This window comes from Aspergillus lucknowensis, assembly GCF_044049455.1.
Source record: "Aspergillus lucknowensis strain CBS 449.75 chromosome Unknown BJX67scaffold_62, whole genome shotgun sequence".
Lineage (NCBI taxonomy): Eukaryota > Fungi > Ascomycota > Eurotiomycetes > Eurotiales > Aspergillaceae > Aspergillus > Aspergillus lucknowensis.
This window is the reverse complement of record NW_027263606.1, coordinates 1-10385: the sequence shown is the minus strand read 5'-3', so window position 1 is coordinate 10385 and position 10385 is coordinate 1. Positions and strand designations below refer to the sequence as shown.

Sequence of the window (10385 nt, the reverse complement as noted above, 5' to 3'; positions counted from 1 at the left end):
AACAGTGGGCTAATTCTACACAGAATGGAGGTGATAAATCATTGCTGGCTCACTCTAACTTGCACGATCGCCCTTCTCAGCGGTGGTATCCATGGCGCAATCTTGAGTCGCGCAGATATCCGCAGTGAACTCGGCGCTCAGCTCTCTGAAGGCGCGAATATCTACTTCCCCGGCGTCGCTGAGTTTGAGGAAGCCACAGATAGGTGGTCAACCTACCAGGCGCCGAATTTTACGGTAGTCGTCGAGGTTTCTGAAGAGGAGGATGTGTCGAGGACCGTGAGTTCATACCAACAGCGTCTTTGAGCAGAGGGCTGACGGAGTAGGTTCGCTATGCCAATTCCCAAAATATCCCTTTCCTTGCTGTAAATGGCGGGCATGGTACTATTTCAAGTCTGTCGAAGCTGGACCATGGCATTGAGATTTGGTTGCATAAGCTTGACTCTGTTGAGATTTCTGAGGATGGCAAGACAGCTACATTCGGTGGTGGGATCGGGTCGTTGAAACTGGCACAGTCCCTATTCGCGGAAGGCAAACAGACTGGTGAGTCTATCTACGGCCTTGACATGCGGACAGTGTTAACATGTGTAGTCCACGGTGTCTGCGAGTGCGTTAGCTACCTTGGGCCGGGCCTGGGTGGTGGCCATGGTGCTCTACAAGGCCGATATGGCCTCGTATCGGACCAATTCCTGTCAATGCACGTCGTCACAGCGGATGGTGAGATTCGAGATGTCTCAGCGCACGGCGAGAACAGTGATTTGTGGTGGGCATTGCAAGGCGCAGGCCATAACTTCGGAATCGTGACGTCCGTCACGTCGAAGATATACGATGTCCCTAACGAAGGCTTGTGGGCGCACGAGCAACTTATCTTCAGGGGCGAACAAGTCGAGGATGTCTTCGACCTCTTCAACCAACTCTCTGAGATTCAGCCCCCGGGGTTCCTGGTTTGGTCATACATCCTGCGCATCCCAGATATAGATCCGCAAAATGTACGCCTATCGCCCATATCTTAAATCAGGCTCTGCTAACCAAAGTAGCCTATCATTCTATCCAACTTTGTGCGCGAGGGTGTTTCTACCATAGAGCCTGAACTGATTGAGCCTTTCCGCAAGCTTTCTGGTGGACCGTCAACTAATGCTTCGGGGCTCTACACCGATATTCCGAAGTGGCTTGAGACAGCCGTAGACGGGAACGCGTGCTCAAGAGATCTAAATAAAGTGCGGTTCCCGATTGGCTTCTCGCGGTATAACAGTCAAGCGCAGCAAGAGTTTTTCGAAACTTTCGCAGAAAGCACCGCCGGCTCGTCGCCATTCAACGCTTCCGTGGTTCTGCTGGAGCAGTACTCCATGCATGGTGTCCAAGCTGTTCCTAAAGAATCAACGGCGTTCCCTCATCGGCGTGACAACCTGCTCATCTCGCCTTCAATCCAATATTTACCCACGGCTGGGAAGGAGACCGAGCTCCAAGCAAATGCCCTTGGAGACACGCTGCGTGAGATCCTGCTTCGGGGCACGGGCTCGGATGAATTGCGCTCATATGTCAACTATGCTGCTGGAGACGAGGGCCCGGAGAGCTGGTACGGGTACGAGCCATGGAGGCAGGAGAGGCTCTCCAGTTTGAAGAGGAAATATGACCCAGAGGGCAAGTTTTCCTACTATGCGCCAATCATTGAAGGTGTTGAGGAGTGAACTAGTGTCCTATTTTTCTTTACCCATAGCCCAGGTCTTAGTCATGGTTGAAGGACGATGGCAGCTGTTAAACTTGGAAAAAGATAATCTCACGCTGTGGGCTTTAACTAATGGAGGGGAAACCGTCTTAGAGCATAAAATGGAAGAAACAAAAATTTGGGATGAGCGGGATAGAACCAGCAACCGACAACGGGACCAAATACCTTGCATGGATGCGAAAGGCGTCTTCCGATTGGGATGTTTTCAAATGTCCAGGGCGGTGAGGGGACCATGCGGCGTTCGCTGGTTCGATCCCGGCTCATCCCATTTTTTTACCCCCCTTCCGCGTCTGTTCTGCCTTTGATTGTATTTCCAGCTCGCGAGTTCTTCCAGTGCTTTGTGATTCTGCGAGGCCGGAGAAACTGGTGCATCTCAATCTTTTTCTCACATCAATTCACAATTTTCGTCTCTAAATTAGCATCCACGGTCTCGCAAGCTCAGACTACGCCAGGAACAGCCGCAGGACAATCTTTTCGCCTCGCTCAAATCTTGCCCGCGCACCCTTGAGACGGGCAAGGCCATCACTCCCGCTGGCTCCTTCTGCTCGAATTGCCGAGTATCTTGTCCGCCGAGGCAGGATTCCGGCTCCCATAATGTCTCTCGTTCCCGTCGATACCACGCTGAAAGTCCCTCCCCAAGACCCCATCGAGGAACCACCGAAGGCTATCGCGACGCCGTGCGATCCATGGCCTGCTCCCTACTACTTTGAAGGCGGGCTACGGCGTGTTCGCCCTTACCACTATACCTACAACACCTACTGTAAGGAACGCTGGCGGAACCGCGAGTTGCTGGACATATTCACATCCGAGTTTCGCGACCGCGAGCCAGGTTACTATGTATGCCTCCGAATACTAGATTTGGTGATTGCATCTAACATCTTGTGAAGAAAAAAGCCCTCGAAGAAGGACATGTCTGCGTCAACGGCAAGCCGGCCAGCCCGAACACAATCCTCAGAAACGGCGAGGTCGTCTCGCATACCCTCCACCGGCACGAACCACCCGTCACGGGCAACGACATCGGAATTATTCACGAGAGCGATGATCTGCTCGTTATTGACAAGCCCGCCGGCGTACCAGTCCACTCTACTGGCCGCTATCACTATAACTCCGTAATTGAGATTCTGCGCTCCAAGTACGGGTCACAATTTGTACCGCGGCCGTGTAATCGCCTCGACCGGTTGACATCGGGCGTCATGTTCGTCGGAAAAACCGCCAAAGGTGCTGAGCGGATGACCGTGAAGCTCAAGGCCCGGACCATCCAGAAGGAGTACGTCGCTCGAGTGAAGGGAAAGTTCCCTGATGGAGTTATCGTCGTCGACCAGCCCGTCATGTCTGTTAACCCGAAGGTCGGGCTTAATCGTGTCCGGGCTACAGGAAAGGAAGCGAAGACCAAGTTTCGCCGATTGGCGTATTACCCTCCTTCTGACCCAGCACACCCTACACGGGGGCCAGCAGGGACGGAGAGTGTTCACCCAGCGACTCCACCACCCTCCTACATTAACGAAAGCGAAGGCTACAGTATCGTCCACTGCCTACCACTCACAGGCCGAACGCATCAAATCCGCGTCCACCTCCAGTTCCTCGGCCACCCGATAAGCAACGACCCAATCTACTCTAACCGTCGTGTTTTCGGTCCCGACCTCGGCAAAAACGACGCTACCGCCGAGCGAGACCAAGAAATTATTGACGAGCTTATGAAAATGGGCCGTACAGAACTACCAGATACAGTCGTTTACCGTACACACTTCACCACGCCTCCTCTCCTCCCGAAGGGAACGGACACTTCGGTCGTTGAAGAAATCCTGACCCGCGAGCACGAAGCAGCCGTCGAAGCATACCAAAAACGCAGAGGGGAGCTACTTTCCGGGGAGACTTGTGACGTGTGTGGGACAGCGCTGTTTACTGACCCAGGTGTGCACGAGCTGGGTATCTTCCTCCACGCCGTTGCGTACTCGGATTCAGATGGTGAGTGGAAGTATCGTAGTAAAATTCCTTCTTGGGCTGCACCGCCAGCGGGGCTGGAGGGTCCCACCGAAGTCCCCGAGTGGGCGCATGTGCCGGAGGAAGATGAGACCGTGCTTGGACTTGGGGAGGTTCCTGATATTGGGAATGATGATACTCCCACTGGTGGTGTGACTGCGTTGGTCGAGGGCGTTGGGTTGGTTGATATTTCGGCGGCGGCGCAGGCAGAGGAGCAGGATAAGGTCCCTGCTGCCGCTGCGGGTACAGTATAAAGCACTAGATTTGCGGGCTTTTGCATAGGCTGGGTTGGATAATGCATGTAGCTGAGGTGTTGGGCGCTTGTCCTTGATAGACTACTACTAAGAGTATATACCGAATGTATCTACGTCCATTTGATGTTACGGTATTAACGTAGGACTGCAGCTTGGGCGGAAAAAGAAACTCCAGCCGTCACTTCTTCGCGCCTGGAGAGCTTAGGGCCAAGTATGATGATAAAAATGTATGCATTTCCGCAAAGAGTCCCATTTATTGGTATCTAAATGGATAGATGGATGGGTGGATGGATGGCAGATAGGTAGGGAATAGGCCAGACCAAGGTATTTATAACTTCCGTCCCATGTCGAATGATAGGTACCCCCATACCATTACTACCAAATCCATCCATTCCTTGTCCCCGGAATTCCGTCCGTTACCGTTTCCCAGATCCGCTCCGCGCTTGTATCAATTCGTTCCCAGGAGCATATTTCGCTTTTGTATTTTTTCATTTCAATTCGACATATCGATAGGAAACATTTAAGCCTCAGTGGTGACACGGCCACGGGGGTTGGTGACCTTGACGCCGAGGGCCTTGGCCTTGGCGATGATGTCGACGCGCTTGCGGGAGGAGACGGCGGAGGCGATTCTGTACGAAGGTTGGTGGTTAGTTCCCTTGCTCTGCCCCTCGATGTATCGCTGAAGGGTGAAACATACTCAGCAGCGTAGGTGCGGTTGTGCATAAGGAGGAGCTCGACGTCCTTGGGGTTGTGGACGAGGAAGGCCTTGTGGCCGGAGGGCATCATGTGCTTCGTCTTCTTGTTGCTTCCGTAACCGATCTATCCATGGTATTAGCACCATTCTCCAGTATATATCCCTCCGAGCGGACGAGTGTATTCGACTCGACAGGACAAGACTGATATCGGGGTTGAGGGACGCACCGAGGGCATGGGAATGTTAGACTTGAAGCGTCTGCGGACGCGGTTGTCGATACCCTTGGGCTTGCGCCATGACTCCGGCACACACTTGAAGCGGTCGGACTGGTGGCGGAAGAAGCGCTTGGTGCCTGTGACAAGTGATCAGTCAGTTGACTTGATCATGAGACGTATGTGTATGGATTTCGTGGTGAAATGTGGTGGTCCGTCTCTTTTCATCGATGTCCCCTCGGATTCCCAACCCCAATCCAAGTCTGATCCAACAGATTTTCCCGGTGATTTCCAAATACCCCTTTCCTTCCCGGCAGAATTCCTCCTCTTTTAACCCGTTCACTCTTCAAATCCAGGACAGGTGGGCAAGATAGAGGGTAGGTGGTAGTGTGACATACGCTTCTTAACGATAGGGACGTGCTTCTTTGCGAGGACCATCTTCACAATCAACAGTTAGGAACTGACTTCTCAAATAACCCGAAAAATAAAGCAGGCTCGAATATACCTTGTCGTTGTCGGCTCGCTTTGGCGCTGGGAGTTGTCGAACGGGTCGAAAATCGGTCTCGAAATTTCGCGCTGAGGTTGGCCGCTCGACAGGCACCACATTGGTTAGTGCCCTTTGCTAAGCGAGGGATTGGCCGTGGGCACGTGATAGGGCTGGGTACCCTACCCTCGGACGGAGTTGGCTTAGTACGGAGAATACAATTCTAGCCTGAATTGGAATAGTGGATTTAGTTTCGAGAGGCTGGCTGAGTGAGTTATTTACTGCAGACTCAGCGCCTTCTTCTGACCATCCTCCTCTCCGCTCTTGATGATATTCTCGAGGATTTCGAGATCCGCTAGCGCTTCCTCAGGACGTAACCGTGCGTCCAGACTTCCATTGAGGATCGACGCTGCAAATGCTCCGACCTCCTCTTTCACACCAGTGCCTTCGAAGGGGATATCGGTTGCAACGCCCGACACTGTAAGTCGGTCATCGACAAGCGTCACGACGCCACCTGCGCAGGTAAACTCTATCACGAATTCTTTGATTTCAGAACCGTACGAGAGCGAGATTACGCCCGGTGCATCGGATACTGTCTTCGCGACTGCTTCGACGGTGTCTATGGGCGGGAGATACTCTTGTTGGAGACAGGTATGCGCGGAGAGAGTTTTGAGTGCGTTACACCCACCACCAAGGACGAGTCGTAGCCCCGCGAAGATGTGGATCCCGCCATCGAGGACAAATCCGCCTTGGTATTCGGGGACCTTGCGCCAAGGTGTTTCTGCAGCTGTTAACTCCCTTCAAATCCAAACAAGCGCCAAGTTCCAGCAGAGAAAAACATAGAGAGGGTGTAGGAAAGCAGACATACTATAGTACTTAGAGTCAGGAGACGTCTTTCCCCGAACTGAGACCCGGAACGTCTTTACCCCGCCGAGCTTCCGTACTTCCTCTGCAGTGCGGAGCCACTTCTTTGTGAAGCGGAAGTTCTCGGCGACGCCCCAGAGCGTTTTGGATTTGTTGACATTCGCACTGTTGCCATACCAGGATACCAGGTCCTGCGCTGTTGCTAGATCCTTGGCGATGGGTTTCTCGGAGAGGACGTGCTTGCCTGCTGCCAGGGCAGCCTTGATATACTCCGGTTGCGCAGGGATGGGGAGGCTGTAGCACTGCCATTATTCTTCCATCTCGATCAAAGAACCCTTGATAGCGTAGAAAGTAGAGATTAGGAAAACGTACACCAGAATAACAGCCTCGACATCCTCGCGCGCAAGAAGATCCGAGTAGGACTTGCCAGCGCCAGAATCCTCCGAGTACAAGTCGACCCCCGAGAGGCCGGCGGCGAGACCCTGCGCGGATTTCAGGGAGCGCGAATAGACAGCTTTCAGGTTGAGATCTGTTGCTGCTTGGACTGCGGGCTAGCCGCTCGTTAGCGATGCCGGGTTGAGTGTAGAGGTTGCTCTTTGTTCCAAGAGTGAATGTAGCTTGGGATGGAACGTACAAGATGTTCTTCCGTGGCGAAGATCCCTGTGAAGATGGTGAGTCAAGTGGTAGGGTTTGGTTTTTTGGGAATCCTTGGTTGAGGGGGGGGGACTTACCACTGCCGATGATTGCGACTCCGATGGCCATTTTTGGTTAACGAGGACAGATACCTTAAGTTCGGATGAAATGGAAGGAAGTGATGCGGGACTGAAGGGCTACACTGATGACATATATTTGTATCCGTGAGGGACGAGGAAAGTGGGGTAGTTGTCATCACTCATGCCTGGTATGAGTTCCCATGGCCAAGATTCAGGTGGAACTCGACCCGGAACGAGGACGCGAAGGAGAAGAGGACATGGATTGTGCAAGAATAATGTAATAACTTGCGTATGCTCGTTCCTGAACGCCTGGCCTACCTAAATCACAAATCTAAAGCCAAGTGCATCCAAAAGGAAACGATATCCATCCATCAACATGCAATCATAAATCATACCCATCCCATCATGCCCATAAAGATCCAAAACCGCCCAAAAAATGTCGTCATCGGACGCCTATCCGGGTATAAAAATGAAACCAACTCCAAATCACCGCAAACAATATCCAAAAAGTATTCGCAAAGCGCAGGGTGATCACCCCACCAACGCCCTTATCCGATCAACCCTCTCCATAGCTTTCTCCAACCTCTCCAGCCGATTCCTCTTCTCGATATCCCGTCTCTCCAAGACAGCTACGCGCTCCTCCAGTTTCACCCTTGCCTTGCGCTCCTGCGCAACCATCTCGTTCGCCTGACTGAAGAGCTGCGCTGTCAATTCCTCTAACTCCGTACTGGCCTGCGAGAGCTGCGTCTCAGCGGCCTTGCGCAGATTTTGCTCGCGGTTGAGAGCGTTCTGGAGCTCAAGGGCTTCCTCAGAGGAGGAGCGGGGCATTGGAGTGAGCGGCTGCGGAGGGGGAGGGGACGGAGTCTGTGGTTGGATTTGCTGCGGGGGTGACGTCTGTTGCTGCCTTTGCGTCTGGTGGCTTGCTGTGCTGGGCCGGCGGTAGGGAAGGAGGGAGGCGAGGGCGGAGATGCGGCCTCCCTGTTGCGGGGGGGACTGCGAGTTCTCGCCCCCTGGAGGGACGGAGGAGATCGAGGAGCCGTTTTTGGGGGACAATGTCGCCGACGACGCGGTTTGGGCACGGAGTCGTTGCACTTCCTCTTCGTATTCGGCCAGTTTCTCCGCTACGACAGACGGAGCGAGTTAGTGGGTGGATACGTGGCTCGCTGGCGGGGAGAAACAGAAGATAGGAACATACCCATATGGACGGCCTGCGAATTGAGGAACTGCACTTGTCCTTCCAGATCCTTGACCCGTCGACGCGTGAGTTCCGCGGGGTGTGACTGGTCCTGCAACTGGCCGCATGTTGGACATGTCGCTTCAAACGGCGCTGCGGGGACGCCGACTAGTGTGGTTTTGAGGGCGGTGGTTGTTGCCATGGTCTCTTCGTCAAGCCAGAGACATTGAGAAGAGAGGCTAATAATAATATCTCGCTCAGTAAGAAGAAGGCAGTGGAGAGTGAAGGAGAGAAGGATTGAAGGAGAAGAACAACTGGAGGAAAGAATCTGGAACACGAGGGGATCCTTTAATAACACGACTAATTATAGCAGCCCACGCAACTGATCAATGAGGATTGAACTGGCGTTGCACTCCAGGATTGTTTCCAGGGTCTGCTTCCTCCAGACACTCGCAGATCGAGGCTGGGATCGCCTTGGCTGGGGTTTATCGTGATGGTTGGCCCGAATTTCCTCCACAGCCCAGCACGTGTAGATCTGCACTCCACCCTCGGTGTGCCTTGTCTCTCAGCTGTGGCTTGTCATATATTACGGCCCTGAATTGCACTTCTCTGCTGGAAAGCAAAGCAAGGAGGACTTGGGACGAAATTTATATGCTTCTAACACTTGCGCTCTGGGTGAGTTGGCATCCCTTGATCTCTGCCCTACTTCTGCCTCTCCAGCCACTCTGCGCAGCCAGCATTCCTTGCGTGATTTTCGATGCACAGGATCTCGAAGATCTATTGGCTCGTGTATCCTCTTCAACCAGCGGAGTTATATATATCGGTACACCAGCCTCAACCCCAGGGGCTGGTGGTTTATCCGCCTGAGATGGTCCGCCGACTCATCCCTTACGGACCTCGCCTACTGGCCACCCCCAAACCTGAGCATCCCTTTCGATGTAATAACCAAAATAATGGCTACCCCACCACTAACAAATGCAAACACACTCACCATTGTCGCCCATCCTCTCCAATTAACCAGAAACCCCGCCGCCAAAGGCCCCAGCACCTGGCCTCCAGACCAGGCCACGTTGAACAGACCATATGCCTGCGCTGTTCCGCCCTGCTTCCCGAAAATCCCGGGACACTCTTTCTCCTTCTCTTCGACGACCTGGCTAACTTCGACCATGAGGGCCACAGTCTTCAGGGCCGCAGCGAAGCCGGCAAAAAACAGGAGGATGTAGAGTATTATCAAGTCTTGTGTTGTGTCTCGGGTAACAAGTCGTAGTAGGAGGAAAGTGGGGAGGTCGAAGATGAAACCGAGAAAGGTGATCTTGCGACCGCCGTAGCGATCGACCGCGGTTCCTATTAGGGTTGAGAAGAAGGAGGGCGCGAACAGGGGAATGAAGCAGAGACCTATGCCCATGGGACCCATGTTGAAGGTGGCCATAACGTAGAGTGGGAGAACCTATTTCATCAGTGATGTCTCCATTGAAGACATTGGGGAGCGGGCTATATTCGGTACCGTGTCAAACGATGCGTATGCGATAGCCTGGACGACAGCGGCTGCGAGGATGACAAGGAGTGCGCCTGAACACATTAGACGCACGATCCCCGGTACGGGTCTTTTCTTCTTGTTGTGCGCATGTTCGGTAAAGCAATCGTCCACTGCTGGCTTTCCATTTGACTGCGTGGTCTCGCGCTCTGGCTCTTCTGGGTTTGCGGCAGTTTCATATGGAGAGCTACCTTGAGCGGCCGGGCGTATGAGCCTCTCTGTTTCCGGTGGAGCTGTACGCTGGTCCTCAATCCACTTCGAGGCACTCTTCCGCTCAATCATAACCAGTCGAAGAGCAATGTCTAAAGCAATAAGCGCAATGGCGATGCTAAACACAGCGTGGTATCCCGCTTTGGACAAACTGACCCATAAGACGCCCATTAGCAACAAGCGTTCTTCGATCACCGCACAGTTACGACTTACACGATGCCACCTATGAATGGCCCAGAAACGGTCCCCACCGTCATAGCCATAGACACGATGCCCATGGCTGTACCGACCTGATCCTTGCCCACTGTGTCAACAATCAACGCTAGCCCGACGGTCCAGACTACGGCGGCCGATAAGCCTTGAAGCGTACGCGCAATTACCAAGGCAGTTACCGTGTGCGCGAACCAGAACATCACCGTTGACCCGCCGAGGGCTAGGAGACCGATCAGGAACGGCGCTTGGCGCGACGGGGTTCTATCAGCGAAGTAGCCGAACACAGCTGTCCAGGGTTAGTTATGGCCGGTCATTGTGGGACGGCTTGGG

The 10385-nt window shown here is 53.4% G+C and overlaps 4 protein-coding genes across 4 annotated transcripts; 1 reads left to right on the top strand and 3 right to left on the bottom strand.

Moving 5' to 3' along the window:
* Nucleotides 1-24: 24 nt before the first annotated feature.
* On the top strand, nt 25-3957 carry BJX67DRAFT_375058 (uncharacterized protein; the record flags this gene model as incomplete). Its single annotated transcript, XM_071031644.1, has 6 exons — nt 25-276; nt 324-540; nt 589-986; nt 1035-1611; nt 2352-2560; nt 2611-3957. The coding sequence occupies 6 exons, from the start codon at nt 25-27 to the stop codon at nt 3955-3957; spliced, it is 3000 nt and encodes a 999-aa protein (XP_070881701.1).
* A 520-nt stretch (nt 3958-4477) lies between these two features.
* On the bottom strand, nt 4478-7277 carry BJX67DRAFT_391096 (uncharacterized protein; the record flags this gene model as incomplete). The annotated part of the gene is made up of 8 exons (XM_071034719.1): nt 6943-7277; nt 6846-6871; nt 6584-6762; nt 6216-6505; nt 5637-6128; nt 4879-5003; nt 4655-4776; nt 4478-4586 (listed from the first exon to the last, which is right to left on the bottom strand). Exons 1-8 carry the CDS (start codon nt 6971-6973, stop codon nt 4478-4480), a joined length of 1374 nt encoding a protein of 457 aa, XP_070881700.1. The 5' UTR covers nt 6974-7277.
* Nucleotides 7278-8577, bottom strand: BJX67DRAFT_290411 (uncharacterized protein). The gene is made up of 2 exons (XM_071026791.1): nt 8120-8577; nt 7278-8045 (listed from the first exon to the last, which is right to left on the bottom strand). Exons 1-2 carry the CDS (start codon nt 8298-8300, stop codon nt 7456-7458), a joined length of 771 nt encoding a protein of 256 aa, XP_070881699.1. The 5' UTR covers nt 8301-8577; the 3' UTR covers nt 7278-7455.
* A 405-nt stretch (nt 8578-8982) lies between these two features.
* Nucleotides 8983-10341, bottom strand: BJX67DRAFT_290398 (MFS transporter). The gene is made up of 3 exons (XM_071026790.1): nt 10056-10341; nt 9603-9993; nt 8983-9545 (listed from the first exon to the last, which is right to left on the bottom strand). The coding sequence occupies exons 1-3, from the start codon at nt 10253-10255 to the stop codon at nt 9000-9002; spliced, it is 1137 nt and encodes a 378-aa protein (XP_070881698.1). The 5' UTR covers nt 10256-10341; the 3' UTR covers nt 8983-8999.
* Nucleotides 10342-10385: the final 44 nt, after the last annotated feature.